We start from the raw sequence: 15448 nt of genomic DNA, 5'->3' as shown, positions 1-15448 counted from the left end.
AACGTGTTTAACCGTGACGCCCAATTCCCAGGGACCGTAGAGAGCGCTGGGCAGTTCTTGGGCTTAACAGTCACCCCCACGTTGGCGCTGGCAAAGCTTGAGGTGCAAAATTCCCCTTTCGACAATACCTCGACACCCGTCTATAGGTACAAACGCGCTCCTTCATCCCTCATTTGCGTAATACCTTTGTACCACATTCTTCCCTTTCATTATCCACTGATCCCCGCAATTCAATTTTTGCCCCTGTCAACCTCGATTGATTTTCCCGGCTGGTTTCACACTAGGTGACGGCGAGTCCGTTCAAGTGATAACTAGAGAAGATATCAGCCAGCGAAGCTCTTCACCAGGGCCAGAGATCGTGCCAGTGATCTTGACGGATACCTTACAATCTTCACTTCAGTCCCCTTCGAGGTTACTGCTCCTATTGCCTGTCTCCACTCACCCGAGCGGAAGGATGCACTGATTATGGATCGATATCCAGAGGGGACCTTGAATAATCATGGCCAGCACAGGAGGAAAAAAAGGCTGGCCAGACTTTGGAATAGGGCGAGGCTCTGTAACTCGACGCGGTCCCACCTTCTTGACGCGCACAGCTACTGATGAGGCTGCTCAATTGCTGCGGAGGTCGTCATTCCCTGGCACTCCAGAAGAGCGCCGTCCTGCATCAGCGCACGATGGCTCAGTACATACTTTGTCGAGACCTGCGACCGCTCAATCTTCTGTGTCTGTTCCTCCGCTGGCCCCGGTAGACACAACGACTTCAAAAGTTTATGGGACTTTCGATGGCCCTCAAGACTCCCGAGATGATGCCCAACCGCCAGAACCGACCGCCGCAAATCAGACCTCGCCAGGACATACACTAGCAGCGTATATCCGTGGTATACCGGGCAAGGTAGAGAAATCACTTCTACACAGTGATGGCACGGCTCCACGCACAGTCGGTGGCTCGGAAAAGTTGGGCACGTTCTCAGGAGTCTTCGTTCCTACAAGTCTGAACGTCCTAAGCATCCTCATGTTCATCCGCTTCGGTTTCATACTTGGCCAGAGCGGCGTCATAGGCATGCTTGCCATGTTGGTCGCAGCCTATGCCATCAATTTAGTTACGACTATGTCTCTTTCGGCGGTAGCTTCCAACGGCACCGTCAGAGGAGGCGGGGCCTATTACCTGATCTCCAGATCTCTGGGTCCTGAATTTGGTGGAGCGATCGGCTTGGTGTCGTATCTCGGCTTCGTTTTCAACACAGGAATGAATGCAGTTGCTCTGGTCGACTGTCTGTCCTACAATTTTGGTGCCGAGTCAGGGAACTGGGCCAACGCACTACCTGAGGGTCTGTGGTGGGAGTACCTCTGGAGCACTCTAGTCGTGGTACTATGTGTCGCTATCTGTATGGCCGGAAGTGCGATTTTTGCACGTGCGAGCAATGGCCTGCTTTTCATTCTACTTCTGGCAACGTTTAGCGTTCCATTTTCAGCCATCATTCGAACCCCTTTCGAGACTCAGAAGCAATTCTTGCAGTTCACAGGCCTTCGCCTTGACACTCTAAAGGAGAACCTGCTTCCTCACTTCACCAAAGGAGCCGCTGGCAGCGAGCTGAAGGGTAAGGAGAACTATCAAGATCTTTTTGGCATTTTATTCCCCGCAACTGGAGGCATCCTCGCAGGAGCGAGCATGTCAGGCGATCTGAAGAATCCTAGTGTGTCTATCCCCCGGGGTACACTTGGTGGATTGGCCTTAACCTTCGTCGCATACACCTTGGTGGTTGTAGCTATGGCTGCGAGCATCACCAGGGAATCCTTCTACCGAAACATCAACGTCGTGCAGGACGCCAGCATATCAGGGATATTAATTCTGGCCGGAGAGTTGGCATCGACGTTCTTCTCCGTTTTAATGGGCATCATCGGACCAGCCAAGCAACTACAAGCCATTGCCAGAGATAGAGTGGTTCCGGGGCTCTCTATATTTGGACAAGGGACGAAGAAGAAGGATGAGCCAATTTATGCCATCCTTTGCACCTTCGCAGTCACTCAGCTGGTGCTCCTTCTCGACATCAACCAAATTGCTTCGCTGATTACAATGACTTACCTAATGTAAGTGTTGCTACCGACTGGTTCCAGGATGGTACTGATGACTTTTGCAGGACTTTTTTCGCTCTGAACGTGGCCACGTTCCTGTTGAAGATTGGTTCTGCGCCAAACTTTCGGCCTTCGTTTTCGTATTTCAACTGGTGGACGGCGGCCTCTGGGGCACTTCTCAGCGTCGGCAGCATGTTCTTTGTCGATGGAATTTCAGCGTCTGGGTCGGTTTGTCTTCTTCTCATCCTCATCATAATGATCCACTACACGACTCCGCCAAAGCCTTGGGGCTCAATTTCAGAAGTCCTCATCTATCACCAAGTCCGAAAGTATCTCCTGAGACTCAGGAACGAGCATGTCAAATTTTGGCGCCCGCAGATCCTTCTACTCGTTAATGACCCTAGAAGGAGTTACAAACTCATTCACTTCTGTAACTCGCTTAAGAAAGGCGCCTTGTTCATCATCGGCCATGTCATTGTTACGCAGAACTTTGGCGCCTCCGTGCCCGAAGCACGTCGTCAGCAAGCAGCTTGGAACAAGTTTATCGATATCTCCAAAATCAAGGCTTTTGTCAATGTGGCAATTTCGCCTTCCATTGAATGGGGGGCTAGAAATGTCTTTCTCTCCGCTGGGTTGGGGGGCATGCGCCCTAACATTGTCGTCTTCGGCTTCTACAATTTACAACAGTTCAGATCCGAGCAACCCTTAGTCGACGTACCGAGCCCGCCTCCAGAACGAAAAGCCGGATCGGTTAGACGTCGTCGTACCAGCAGAAGCCAGGTCCGAGGCGAATTGCCTACCGATGTGTGCTATGTGGAAAAGAGAACAGATATCCAGAGCTATGTCATGGTTTTGGAAGATATGATCCTCAAGCTGCGGACCAACGTTGCTGTAGCAATAGGTTTTGCCGACCTGGAACTTCCTAAAGCGAAAGCTACTGTCACAAAGAAATACATCGACCTCTGGCCCATCCAGATGTCCGCGGAACTTACATCTGAAGCCGATGGTCAACCGCAGAATGTCACAACCACGAATTTCGACACCTATACCCTCATCCTGCAGCTTGGGTGCATTCTCAACACTGTGCCGTCGTGGAAGCGATCCTACAACCTTCGAGTCGCCGTCTTCGTTGAATACGAGGCTGATGTGGAAGAGGAAAGAGCCCGGGTCACGTCCCTCTTAGCAAACCTACGGATCAGGGCCGAGGTTCTTGTGTTCTGGCTGGCTTGTGGCACCATCAAATCCTACAACTGTATCGTCAATGGGCAAGATGTCGATGACGAGACGCAAGACCAAGTCAACAAAGTCCTGGAGGACGAGGCATGGTGGCAAGACCTTCTCAAACTCCGAGGCAAGTCCAGGTCTGGCGATGTTAGTGCCGTGGATGCCCTTTCGATGGCTGATGATTTCATGTGGCCAAACTCGTCCCTGCCGAGCAGAAGAGACAGTGCTTTCGTTCGGATGGATGGTCTGCGCAGGATATTGACGCATCCAAGAAAGAGATCGTCATTTGGCAATTTGTCCAGTCTTGGGGTGAGTCTTTCTATGAGAACTTCACGCATAGACGACGACATGCTCAGCCGCCATGCATCTCATCCAAGTGACTCTGAACGCTCTGATTCCGAGGACGATGACGAAGAAGATGGCGAGGAAGAGGAGATGTCAGATGATGAAGAATCTGATGCCAGTTTATCAGACGAGGGCGGAGACCAGATACACGAATCCGCTGGAAGTCTGAGGTCTGCTCTCAAAACCAAATCCTCATCGTCCAAGAAGAGTAGCCGGGCGAGCTCAAAAAAGTCGAGTCGCAAAAGGCAAAGGGAAGAAGCTCCGAGGACGGAACACGCTTTTTCCGCTGAGCCGGAATTGCAATTCGATGAAGGTATTCCCCCTTCAGGTGACGAGGCTGTCGATCGAGGCCGCAGAGCTGCCGGGTCGGACTCTGGCGTACCGTCGCTCAACTCAAGTCTTGAAATTACAGCCTCATCACAAAGATCTCGAGCACCTTCACCAAATTTCACATCCGAGTCTATCCCTTTAACCAAGGTGCCCAGTGACGAAGGAGCCGGTCCATCAATCATGTTCGCCGACCATCCGCACCCACGGCGACAAAAGGATGAAGAGACCATCCAGGCGGCAGGACGATCAATTTACCAACGGACAAGAGAGGATAGCACTGCTCCCCAACCGTCAGCTTCTGGCTTTCCTACAACGGCCTCGATACCGTTGTCATTCAACGACCTACCGAGCCGAGCACAACATCTGATCTTGAATGAACTGATATCACAGAATAGTGATGACACGGCCGTCATCTTCACCACATTACCGGCACCGGTGGAAGGAACATATCGTAGCGAGACTGATAGCCTTGGGTATATCAGTGATTTGGAGGTGCTGGCTGGTGGACTGCCACCGACGTTGCTGGTGCATAGCAACAGCATGACCGTCACTACGAATTTATGAGAGGGTCAACGAACTATTTGCGGGCCCAAAGGAGACCTTTAGGCTCCCTAGCATTCTCTGAAGACCAGAATAGATGATACATATTTTAGTTTTCAAGTTTTCCCTGAGATTTTGCCCGGCCTCTTCTTCCCCTTTACCTGCGCTAAGTCTCAGCGTCTCGCGCAATATGATTGCCACCATGTCTATAGAGCTTTCAAGGTTTTGCTCATCTGAATGTTGAAGCCAGGGCAATTCAACCCGGTCCCCAATGTTCCGTGGGGGTATATGTCGAAGCTTCAAAAGCAGGCTGTCCTCCTGGTGGTTTAGAATCCGGAGCCTGCAGAATGCTGTGCTATGCAAGAACTTCTTCCCATGTATGCTTTGCGCATGGATAGTCTCGTACAAAGTGACAAGAGCCTGTCTAATATCGCTCCGCCCTGTTAAGTTTTCGTGCCGTTTTGATCTGACTCCTCGTGTTCTGTCCCCTCACTGGCAGGTTCATCGCGTGTCTGCGTCCCCTGTATGTCCCGGTATCTCTGAGTCTTGTGATATCCTGCTGCACTTGCCGCCTCAAGTGGTTTTCGATCTTCATGGAGTCCAAGTGAGCGGTCAGGTCGAGGACTTGGTTCTGCGTGAGCTCGCCGACTTTGATGGTATTGTGTAGGTGGAAACGCGACATAATGCGGGCGCGCGTGGCAGGTCCGATGCCAAAAAACGTTTCGAGCGACCTCTGAGAGCAAATCAGACAAACTGTAATGTGGACGTAAAGCTTTCAACAATGAAATGTAGTCACATACCCATACAAAACGGTGTTCCGGGAAATTGACCCCCAGAATGAAGACCTAATAGACCCCTCGTCAGTATTGCCGGCTGGCAGGGCAGTGTTCAGAAATATTTACCATCTCTGCTCCTCCTCTCCTGCCGTTTGCTTCTGTCGTTATTGTTAACGGTGGCTTAGTATTTTTGACTGTCTCGATGAAATGAGATTTGTCTACTAAAGTTGCGACAGTTCAGCCTTGCCGCCGCTTTTAGACTAGGGTATTCTGGGTGCCGCAGCTGGACCCTTCGAAGCCCCCCATTGAAAGGGTTGTCTGAAACATCCAACCCTGTCATCAGTCAGCTACAGCCTCTCAGTCCGTTGAGACTTCTTCCTTCTCAGTCCATTTCTCCATCGCTCAACTCTCATAGTTCAATGTGGCTCGAGATGGCTAATATTCAGCGGATTGTCATTTCGCTGATGGTCATTTTGACCGCTACCTTCTTGTTCATGGGACAGACAGCACAGGCAGCAAAAGGTCCTAAGATCACCCACAAGGTCTACTTCGATATCGAGCACGATGGTCAACCGCTAGGTCGCATTGTCATGGGTCTCTATGGCAAAACCGTGCCCAAGGTAATGCTGCTGTAATACCCAATTGTCTCCATTACTGCTGGCTAACAGTTTCCTCGCCATGCGCAGACCGCAGAGAACTTCCGAGCATTGGCCACTGGCGAAAAGGGATTCGGTTATGAAGGATCATCCTTCCACCGCGTTATCAAACAGTTCATGATTCAGGGCGGTGACTTCACAAAAGGAGACGGTACTGGCGGCAAGTCAATCTACGGCGACAGGTTTGAAGACGAGAACTTCAAGTTGAAGCACACGAAGAAGGGCCTGTTAAGCATGGCCAATGCAGGCAAGGACACAAATGGGTCACAATTCTTCATTACCACCGTTGTTACAAGGTATACTTACCCTAGGCTTCGTGTACGTCCGACATCGTTGGCTAACAGTGTGTAGCTGGCTCGATGGCCGTCATGTCGTGTTCGGAGAGGTGCTCGAGGGATATGATGTTGTCGAGCAGATTGAAAACGTACCCAAGGGCTCGGGTGACCGTCCAGCCAAACCGGTCAAGATCGTCAAGAGCGGAGAGCTGCCTGTGCCGCCCGAAGGTATTCATAACGAACTTTAGGATTTGAGGGCAGGTACTGCTCTCGGATTACTACAAATCTCTGAAGAAGGGCTAAGACACATCTGACAGAACAACCCATCTATTCGAACGTGCATCCCGAGTATATGGATGACGATGATGTGGACGGTGAACCGGGGACAAAATTGCCATCAGCGGAGGATGAGAATGAAGCACTGCCCCAGGGATTGTCCGCAATTGGGGAGTCTTCTAGTCCTGTGGAAGACCTCGTTACCCAGGCATATATGCAGAAGGCAGTGTTCTTTCTTGTGATCATGCTGATTGTTGTGGTCATCGTGAAGAGACGCAGATCCCCATCCCAAAAGTTGGACGATAAAAGCATGGCGTAAGTAGATATTGTAGAGGATAGAGTTGGCCTTTGGTTCAATTGTCAATTCTGTCTGCAGGGATCCCTTGGTGTGTGTTCCGCGTCAGTAGACGGTCAATTGGCATAGATACCAGGAATCCACGGAGTACATTACCGTCTATCTTTTGGTGATAATAGCGAAATCTCCTGCTCCTTGGTGGCAATTGCGGTGCACCAATACGGCATAGGCTCGCTCTTGGCAAACTGCGTTTTTAATTCATTGTCCAGTAGCTTCTAGCCTGGCCGATCGGGCCCATGTCATGATCACCTGCTCGCCGCTCCCTAAAAATTTTAGGCTGCGCTTTCAAGACTTTTTCATCCTTCAAAACCTCGTTTCATCAACCTCCTCTCATCCACACAACAACCACAACCGACAATTCCACGGTCCTTCTTGTTTCTGTCTTTCGTTTTCACTTTCGGATAGACTTGGAGAGGCGTTCTGTGTCTCTCATTCTATCTGCCGGACACGAAAGACCAAGCAATCATCAGCGATTGAAACATTAGACGCCTCAACAGCCTCACTTCACCTTTCGAGCAGCGATTATCACAACTGCCTCTTTTCTTCACTCAGTCAAACTATTTCAGACGTCGAACTACCTGTTTGACCCTTTCGATCCGTGAGTTCCACTCTCGCCTACTCATCGGTTTCTTGCACGCACCGACCCTTCGAGTGTGTGTTGAAACTCCTTCTGGAATTTTCTCAGAGACAATTCCAACGGCTTTATCAGCAAATTTATTGAGTCTAAGCTGACCTTTTCATTTTCAGCAAATACCAGATTTCACTCAAAACTACCAAACATGGCTGATTCCTTGAACATGAACGGTCTCTCTCTGAACGAATCCAAGCACGCTCCAGGCAATCCGATGCCCGCTCGTGCGTACATTCCTCCTCATCTTCGTGGCCAGAGTGCCCGTGGTCCTCCAGTGATGGGTATGGACGGAGCAGGTGCCGGACCTGCGCCTGGACCTGCACCTAACGCCGGAAACCAAGGATTGAACGGAAGCGCCTGGGCTACCAATACGTATGTGAAAGAAACCCCTCAAAACAACCAAGTTATACTTACGAATCTCAGTCAAAGCAATGGCAGCTGGGCGGCGGCTCCTGATTTCAAGCCTGGTCCTGGTGCCCCCGCTCCTGGCGCTCCTGGCGCTCCTGGTCCTGGCGCTCCTGCTCCTCAAGCCAATGGCTGGGGTGCTGGTCACACTCCGCGTGCCTTCAACCCGAACGCCTACGGTGCTCCTGGTGGTGGCCATGGTGGTGGTCATGGCGGCGGTTACGGTGGAAATTATGGTGGCAACGCTGCCCGTGGTTCAGGAGATGGTCAATGGAGAGATGGTCAACACATTGCAGGACCACCAAACCCAAAAGTTGAACGTGAACTATTCGGCACACCAAACGACCCGACCAAGGCTCATACTGGAATCAATTTTGCCAACTATGACGACATCCCTGTTGAGGCTAGTGGCCACGATGTCCCGGAACCGGTCAATGCATTCACAAACCCTCCCCTTGATGATCACCTTCTGAGCAACATCAAGCTCGCACGATACACCACTCCAACGCCTGTACAGAAGTATTCTATTCCAATCGTGATGGGTGGGCGAGACCTCATGGCTTGTGCCCAGACTGGTTCTGGCAAGACCGGCGGTTTCTTGTTCCCTATTCTTTCACAGGCTTTTCAAAATGGACCGTCTGTCACACCTACCAGTGGAGGTGGTTTCCGCCAACGCAAGGCTTTCCCGACATCTTTGATTCTGGCCCCCACACGTGAATTGGTCTCCCAGATCTATGATGAGGCACGAAAATTCTCTTACCGTTCCTGGGTCAGACCATGCGTGGTCTACGGTGGTGCCGACATTGGTACTCAACTTCGCTCTATTGAACGAGGTTGTGACTTGCTCGTTGCTACTCCAGGCCGTCTTGTCGATCTCATAGAGCGAGGCCGCATCTCCCTGGCGAACATCAAGTATTTGGTTCTCGACGAGGCCGATCGCATGCTTGACATGGGTTTCGAGCCCCAGATTCGTCGCATTGTCGAGGGCGAGGACATGCCTTCAGTCCAGAACCGCCAAACCCTCATGTTTTCCGCCACTTTCCCGCGCGACATCCAGATGTTGGCAAGAGATTTCCTCAAGGACTACGTCTTCTTGTCAGTCGGTCGAGTGGGCTCTACATCCGAGAACATCACCCAGAAGGTTGAATACGTCGAAGACCAGGACAAGCGCTCCGTCTTGCTAGACATCCTCCACACTCATCGTAACGGTCTCACCCTGATCTTCGTGGAGACCAAACGCATGGCCGATACCTTGTCCGACTTCCTGATCAACCAAGGCTTCCCAGCCACTGCAATCCACGGTGATCGCACGCAACGTGAGCGTGAAAGAGCACTGGAATTCTTCCGCAATGGCAGATGCCCCATCATGGTTGCTACGGCCGTTGCTGCTCGTGAGTAATCCCCTCTTTATTCTCTTTCCCTCCTTCTCTTCTTTGCTTTCTTCCTTCCCAAACTGCATTCCAGGACATCGCAGAAACTACACGACATGGCCTCCAAGGACCTACCATCGCCCAATCCTGAGGACCTTGAATTCCATCCATTTCGACGCTGTCGATCTGTTTAGTCATTCTGTGAACGTCTACTAATTACTGCCCGTCATTTCTCTAGGTGGTCTCGACATCCCGAACGTTATGCATGTTATCAATTACGACCTACCCACTGACATTGACGACTATGTGCACCGAATCGGTCGTACCGGTCGTGCTGGCAACACCGGTCTGTCAACCGCTTTCTTCAATCGCGGTAACCGTGGCATTGTTCGTGACCTCATGGAGCTTCTCAAAGAGGCAAACCAAGAAGTTCCCAGCTTCTTGGAGAATATTGCTCGTGAAAGTTCTGGGTTCGGCGGTGGTCGCGGGGGACGTGGTCGCGGTGGTGCCGGCCGCGGTGGCTCTGCTACTCGTGACATGCGTCGTGTAGGTGGTGGCATGGGCGGCGGGCCTCCTTCCTACAGCGGCGGCTATGGCGGTAGCAACTACGGCGGTAGTAGTGGTGGTAAGTCCCAACAAGTTTCCATTTCCCTAAATCATGCACTGACACAATCAGGCTATTCTGGTGGGGCACCATATGGCGGTGGGGCATATAGCGGTGGATACAGTGGCGGCAGTGGAGGAGGATACGGCAACCCAGGCGGTGCCACAGGCCCTTCGTCGTGGTGGTAAACGGCTACTGGCGTTTTCTAGTGGAGCGGCCTTTCCATCTCTTGTCGACACGGGGAGTTTTCTTTTTACTTCAACATTTGCACTCTCGAACAGTGACCGGGGTTGCCCTCAAAAGCGAATGGGCAGGCTCCTTCAGCATGGGCTTGCTTCTTCGGTGACGACGACGACGGCCACGGCATTTTCTTCGAGACGACTGTTTATTATCGGTCTCAGCATGATACACTGATAGATAGCGTTGGCTTTTTTTCCGGATCGATTTCCAGATACCCCTCAGCATGTCGAACTGCCTCATGTGAACAGAGGGACGGACGATACGTGCAGACGAACACCAGACTCACACCACGGCGTCGGTTTGAGACGAAAGAGAGTGTGACGGCGCAAACTCGAAGCTTGAAACAATGGGATGATGAGACTCATCAGAAGGCTCTGACATGAATGGGGGCCGCGGGGCTGGAAGGACTGACCTTTCCGGCCTTTGACGAGATTCGTTTTTCACCAAAAGAACCAAAAGTTATTTGCGGGTTTCTCTCTCTTTCGACATCCTGTGGGACATGATGAATTCAATAGACTTTTTCGACATGGACATGACACCAAAATCAATCACGAGCTTTTATGGGAGGCCGACAGGAAAAGCCTGGGAATCAACGGGAAATAAATGGATGGGGATATTCTACCACGGCAAATGGGGGAGAAGAATAATACTGCGAAAGACCATCTGTGCATCTTCCCGGAGTTTGCTTCTGCCCAGGGCTTGATTCCACACTCGAGAGCTTGTGCTTTGATGATGACGGAGCTTTCTTCATACGAGACCCAGAGGGAAAAGGTCTTCGCTGGCTGTTGTTAGATCAGGCTCGCCAGGCCACTATTGCACTTTTGTTAGCCAAAATCCAATCAAGCATCCAATGCAACCATGGACCATCTACTCTTACGCGTTTTCTGCTCGAGATGAGACATAAGTCCACCACCCAGGCAATGCAACACCCTAGCGTTGCAACACGCGATTTTACAACTGTTGCAACAGAACAAGTCTCAATTACTCAACTAGCACTATCGTTGACATGGAACACGTTCATAAACGCCGCAATTGGGTCGTTTGAGGTGCTATTCCTGTTGTTTGTAGACTGCCTAGTCCTCCTAGTCGCTATCGTCGTCGCCGCCAACGTGGCCAATGCCTCTTTGGCCGCCTGTATACTCTCGAAGCTAGCAAAGGTCTCGTTAGCATCAATTGCCTTACCCTTTTACCTCTGGGCCTTCGATCGCTCTAGTTGAGCCTTTAGACTAGCGATTTGCCGATCCTTCTGTTGATTATTCCACCGTAAACGATCGAGTTCTTTGCCGGTCTTATTCAGGAACCTGCGGAGTGGTCTTGAGATCGTTTCCTCTTGTCTAGCCCTATCCATTGAATCGTCATAAATTCGCCTATTGACTGGCGTAGAATAGACATTATCCTCGAAGGCTTTTCGCTTGCGAGAAGGCGGTGTTCGTGGCGTAATCTGAGCGGTTGCGGCGTCCTTAAGGACTAGGCTAGATCGAATGGCATTCCGTGGATTCCATGGATAGATACCACTAGCCTTCCAGCCAGACTTGATATTGGCGACACTGAGACCTTCCTGGCTAGCCTTCTGATAGATCTGTAGGAACCTAGTCTTCTTAACTAGGCTTGCATCGTCGAATCTAGCTAGATCAGCGATCTGCGCTCGATAACGGGACTTAACAGGCGAAAAATAGGTAAGATCAAGTGGCTGAAGGACGTGGCTTGAGTGCGGTAGAAGGTAATACACAACGATGTTATTCTGGTGGCATTTCCGCATAAATTCATGCGTAGCGTGACTCTTATGGCCATCCAGTAGTAGTAGTCGATACTCGCCGCGAGCAGTGCCTTCTATCGTCGTTTGAGGAATGAATATCTGGTCTAGCCAGCGCAGACCGATCTCGTTTGATATCCAGCCATTTGGCGAGGTTGTATATAGATAGTCAGGACTGGAATCGTCAAACCAAGTGGTCTATAGCGCTTTACCTTTGAAGATAACTAGCGCCCTGATCCGCTTGCCAGTGGCTGAGACCCCCTCGACCAGCGTTGCCCATTCACGCGTCTCAGGCGATTTTTGCGTACTACTAGTAGTAGCCGATGTTCCAATAACGATTTGATTGCTGCAAACGCCTAGAGCCAGTCCAGATTCGTCCATATTGAAGGTGTTCTGTGGTAAGATCGAATATCGTACTTTAATCGATTGCAGACCGCGAAACCACCCCTCAAGTAGCTCAGGAAGTGTATAATTGACGCGCTTAACAGAGATCTTTCGGCCTACCTTTGAACGGATATCAGGATGTCGCTGGATAAACCGTGGTAGCCAGTTGTGTCCGACCTGACTGGGGCCGCCAGACGACTCGCTAACTATCCCTACGAGAACTCGCACAGCAGGATAGCTAGGCGCGTGTCCTTGAGCCTCTAGATTAAGTATCCATCTCTTTAACAGTTCCTCCTGTATATTCGACAATAACTGCTGTGGTTCGTGGGCGAGCGTAGCCGATTGAGTGCCTCTTAGTCTGCGACTTAACGTGGCGTAGTTGACGTCGTTTGCGGCCGCAGCCGCGCGAATTGAGGGATATTTTGCGTGTTTCAAAGTCTTGAATAGCCTGTTGGATTCTGATCTCTCGATTTGAGGCCATTTACGCGTAATTAATGGTGAATTGGTTGAGTGGTAGTTGGTTTGATTGAGATGGTCTGGTGGTGGGGTGGAATAAAACGCGTGTTGCAACGCTAGGGTGTTGCATTGCCTGGGTGGTGGACTCAATCACCGCATTCATCCGAAAGACGTGCTGGCGGCGTTGGGCTATACAAGGTCAAGCTCTGAGTATCTGTGCGCAGTAATTTGATCATGGAATCAGTTCTGCACAGTCTTTCTTATCTCCAGCTAATTCCACCGATCTCTCTCTGCCCGTTTGGCTAAATGTCACCCGTGACTCTCGCCACCACTACCTCGTACAGTAGCTCAACATTCATTGGGCTCGTCTTGGCCGCGTTCGGCCGACCGTGGACCAGCCCAAATCAAAGCCACACTCACACCCACAAAGCGGACCCCGGCATGGCGAAGGGTGGTGTCCATCGAAAGAGCGGAGTGCCCGTGCGAGACTGACTCGGCAGAGAGCTTTACACCTTTGGGCTAGACAAGAGCCGATCAAAACTTCAGCTTGCTGTGGGAGTAACTACTCGTAAGTCTAAGCATGCGGGTCTCTCGCTCTCGAGCATTTCGCTAATGCAGCAGAGATGCTCGGGAAACATGGAGATATGATCGGAAAACGTCAGTGCCTTGCAGATGGCACAGGGGAGCTTCCGCCTCCATCCCGGGGGAGCTCGAAGGCCTGAAGGTTCGTTGTGGTGAGGCCTGCGATTGATTGGATGTCTGGTGGTGCTCGCCTCGTCACGTCGAGAAGGGTGGTCAGTCGTATAAGAACAACCGGTTGCCCTCTTGTCTGTCACTTACTTGGCCCATCGACATCCGTCCAGCAACTTAGTAGCTCGCATCAATCCCCAAATCCCAGCCAGTCTCCCTCCCCAAACGCTCAGAAAGAGGGCCCAGTCCGCTGCAACCATGACTGAACGCTTCGGTCCCGCCCCAGAACCACCCACCGAGTTGGGTCGGTATCGGGTTCTGTCTCCCACCGCCGGCGTCAGGGTGTCGCCCTTATGTTTGGGTGCTATGTCCCTGGGAGATGCCTGGAGCCCGGTGAGTTCTCATTTGTGGTTACAGCCATGAGCACGGCTAACGAGCCATGTTGCTGTCTCTTAGGGCATGGGCAGCATGAACAAAGAGCAATCCTTCAAACTCCTGGATGCCTATTTCGAGGCCGGTGGAAACTTCATCGACACCGCTGTACGTCCACTCCAGCTCCTCAATGAGACCAAAATTGCTCGGGTCTGTGTCTGCGTTTCTGTAACTGATCGATTGACCGGATGTTTGCCGCCCTGTTTAGAACAACTATCAGGATGAACAATCGGAGAAGTGGATTGGTGAGTGGATGGCAGCGAAGAAGAATCGGGATCTCATGGTCATTGCCACCAAGTATGTGACTTTTGCCCATACCGTCTATCACAAGAACAAGCCGCTGACACCTTTCCACGAAGGTACACGACACCCTACCGAAGTTGGGAGCTCGGCAAAGGCAAGACGGTCAACTACTCTGGAAACTCTCGGAAGAGTCTGCACCTCTCGATCAGAGATTCTCTTGCGAAGCTGCAGACCAATTACATCGACCTGCTGTACGTTCATTGGTGGGTAAGTTTGTCACAACGTCCCTTATGAGATTTTCCATTCGACCTCCTTTGCTTCGAGAACCGAGGAGGCTGAAATCAGCAGGATTGGACAACCTCCATCGAAGAAGTGATGGACAGTCTCCATCTGCTCGTGGAATCCGGCAAAGTGCTCTATTTGGGAATCTCCGACACGCCCGCATGGATCGTCTCGGCGGCGAACACGTACGCCCGGGCCCAGGGAAAGACCCCGTTCTGCGTGTACCAAGGCCAGTGGAACGTCATGCAGCGAGACTTTGAGCGCGAGATCATCCCCATGGCGCGCCACTTCGGCATGGCGCTGGCACCGTGGGACGTGCTCGGCGGAGGCAAGTTCCAGACCAAGAAGCAGATCGAAGAGCGCAAGAAACAGGGCGAGGGCCTCCGCCACATGTTCGGCCCGGCCGGCCAGACGCCTCAACAGGAAAAGATGTCGGCCGCGCTGGAGAAGGTCGCCCAGGAGCACGGGGTCGAGTCGCTCAGCGTCATCGCCCTTGCCTACGTGATGCAGAAGACGGTCAACGTCTTCCCCATCGTCGGCGGCCGCAAGGTCGAGCACCTGCACGCCAACATCAAGGCGCTCTCGATCAAGTTGACCGACGAGCAGATCCAGTACCTGGAAAGCCAGTCCGACTTCAGCCCGGGGTTCCCGTCTACGTTTGTGGGGGAGTCGCCGAGGGCGACCGGAAAGACGACCTGGATCCTGGCGTCAAGTGCGCCCTTGGCGTGGACGACGCCGGAGAAACCTGCCGGACATTAGGGAGGGAGAGGCACGGGGCGGAAGAAGATGCCGTGAATGGAAGCGGAGGGTATTCTGGGTAGAAGAGACGGACAAAGATGACGAAACTGGAGGGGGGACGAGGAGGAGAATGGTGATTCCGATCTCAATCACGGGGTAGGAAGGGCAAGCCTCTTCGAGAAAGTCTCAAGGAAGGGAGAGTTAGAACCTATAGCAATTTGACAACGCATCGAAGAGTCTGTACATTCCTTTTCCTTGCTCTCGCCATGTCCCCCTGCACTCTACTAGATCCTCTGTTCAGTTGATGGACTTATACCGCCGCTCCTCCACTCAGGACGCAGAGTATAGTTCTGGTACGGGCTATTGGAGA

At 51.8% G+C, this 15448-nt stretch overlaps 4 protein-coding genes across 8 annotated transcripts; all 4 read left to right on the top strand.

Moving 5' to 3' along the window:
* The first annotated feature begins 127 nt into the window (after window positions 1-127).
* Window positions 128-4625, top strand: PV07_06381 (uncharacterized protein). Its single transcript, XM_016393354.1, has 2 exons — window positions 128-2088; window positions 2139-4625. Exons 1-2 carry the CDS (start codon window positions 500-502, stop codon window positions 4534-4536), a joined length of 3987 nt encoding a protein of 1328 aa, XP_016250873.1. The 5' UTR covers window positions 128-499; the 3' UTR covers window positions 4537-4625.
* Window positions 4626-5606: 981 nt separating this feature from the next.
* On the top strand, window positions 5607-7032 carry PV07_06380 (peptidyl-prolyl cis-trans isomerase B). Of its 3 annotated transcripts, none has more exons than XM_016393351.1 (4): window positions 5607-5908; window positions 5975-6240; window positions 6296-6447; window positions 6537-7032. In XM_016393351.1, exons 1-4 carry the CDS (start codon window positions 5708-5710, stop codon window positions 6812-6814), a joined length of 897 nt encoding a protein of 298 aa, XP_016250870.1. In that variant the 5' UTR covers window positions 5607-5707; the 3' UTR covers window positions 6815-7032. The 3 variants fall into 3 exon arrangements, with proteins under 3 accessions (XP_016250870.1, XP_016250872.1, XP_016250871.1); XM_016393353.1 differs by having other exon boundaries at window positions 6296-6480; XM_016393352.1 differs by having other exon boundaries at window positions 6296-7032.
* Window positions 7033-7105: 73 nt separating this feature from the next.
* PV07_06379 (ATP-dependent RNA helicase ded1) lies at window positions 7106-11005 on the top strand. Its single transcript, XM_016393350.1, has 5 exons — window positions 7106-7448; window positions 7598-7853; window positions 7905-9277; window positions 9495-9881; window positions 9933-11005. Exons 2-5 carry the CDS (start codon window positions 7630-7632, stop codon window positions 10046-10048), a joined length of 2100 nt encoding a protein of 699 aa, XP_016250869.1. The 5' UTR covers window positions 7106-7448; window positions 7598-7629; the 3' UTR covers window positions 10049-11005.
* A 1941-nt stretch (window positions 11006-12946) lies between these two features.
* Window positions 12947-15321, top strand: PV07_06378. Of its 3 annotated transcripts, XM_016393348.1 has the most exons (6): window positions 12947-13261; window positions 13317-13776; window positions 13840-13923; window positions 14024-14112; window positions 14175-14325; window positions 14407-15321. In XM_016393348.1, exons 2-6 carry the CDS (start codon window positions 13642-13644, stop codon window positions 15097-15099), a joined length of 1152 nt encoding a protein of 383 aa, XP_016250867.1. In that variant the 5' UTR covers window positions 12947-13261; window positions 13317-13641; the 3' UTR covers window positions 15100-15321. The 3 variants fall into 3 exon arrangements, with proteins under 3 accessions (XP_016250867.1, XP_016250868.1, XP_016250866.1); XM_016393349.1 differs by having other exon boundaries at window positions 13840-14112; XM_016393347.1 differs by having other exon boundaries at window positions 12947-13776.
* Window positions 15322-15448: the final 127 nt, after the last annotated feature.

Source organism: Cladophialophora immunda (assembly GCF_000835495.1).
Source record: "Cladophialophora immunda strain CBS 83496 unplaced genomic scaffold supercont1.3, whole genome shotgun sequence".
Classification (NCBI taxonomy): domain Eukaryota; kingdom Fungi; phylum Ascomycota; class Eurotiomycetes; order Chaetothyriales; family Herpotrichiellaceae; genus Cladophialophora; species Cladophialophora immunda.
This window is presented reverse-complemented; position numbering and strand designations above follow the sequence as displayed.

Bases quoted from the DNA above. Each gene is read 5' to 3' on its own strand.
- PV07_06379 (XM_016393350.1), top strand. From the start codon at position 7,630: ATGGCTGATTCCTTGAACATGAACGGTCTCTCTCTGAACGAATCCAAG. The intron at 9,278-9,494 runs GTGAGTAATCCC...TCATTTCTCTAG, and splicing joins TGCTACGGCCGTTGCTGCTC to GTGGTCTCGACATCCCGAAC. The intron at 9,882-9,932 runs GTAAGTCCCAAC...TGACACAATCAG, and splicing joins CTACGGCGGTAGTAGTGGTG to GCTATTCTGGTGGGGCACCA.
- PV07_06378 (XM_016393348.1), top strand. From the start codon at position 13,642: ATGACTGAACGCTTCGGTCCCGCCCCAGAACCACCCACCGAGTTGGGT. The intron at 13,777-13,839 runs GTGAGTTCTCAT...GCTGTCTCTTAG, and splicing joins TGGGAGATGCCTGGAGCCCG to GGCATGGGCAGCATGAACAA. The intron at 14,113-14,174 runs GTATGTGACTTT...CTTTCCACGAAG, and splicing joins CTCATGGTCATTGCCACCAA to GTACACGACACCCTACCGAA.
- PV07_06380 (XM_016393351.1), top strand. From the start codon at position 5,708: ATGTGGCTCGAGATGGCTAATATTCAGCGGATTGTCATTTCGCTGATG. The intron at 5,909-5,974 runs GTAATGCTGCTG...CGCCATGCGCAG, and splicing joins ATGGCAAAACCGTGCCCAAG to ACCGCAGAGAACTTCCGAGC. The intron at 6,448-6,536 runs GTATTCATAACG...CACATCTGACAG, and splicing joins GCTGCCTGTGCCGCCCGAAG to AACAACCCATCTATTCGAAC.
- PV07_06381 (XM_016393354.1), top strand. From the start codon at position 500: ATGGCCAGCACAGGAGGAAAAAAAGGCTGGCCAGACTTTGGAATAGGG. The intron at 2,089-2,138 runs GTAAGTGTTGCT...TGACTTTTGCAG, and splicing joins ATTACAATGACTTACCTAAT to GACTTTTTTCGCTCTGAACG.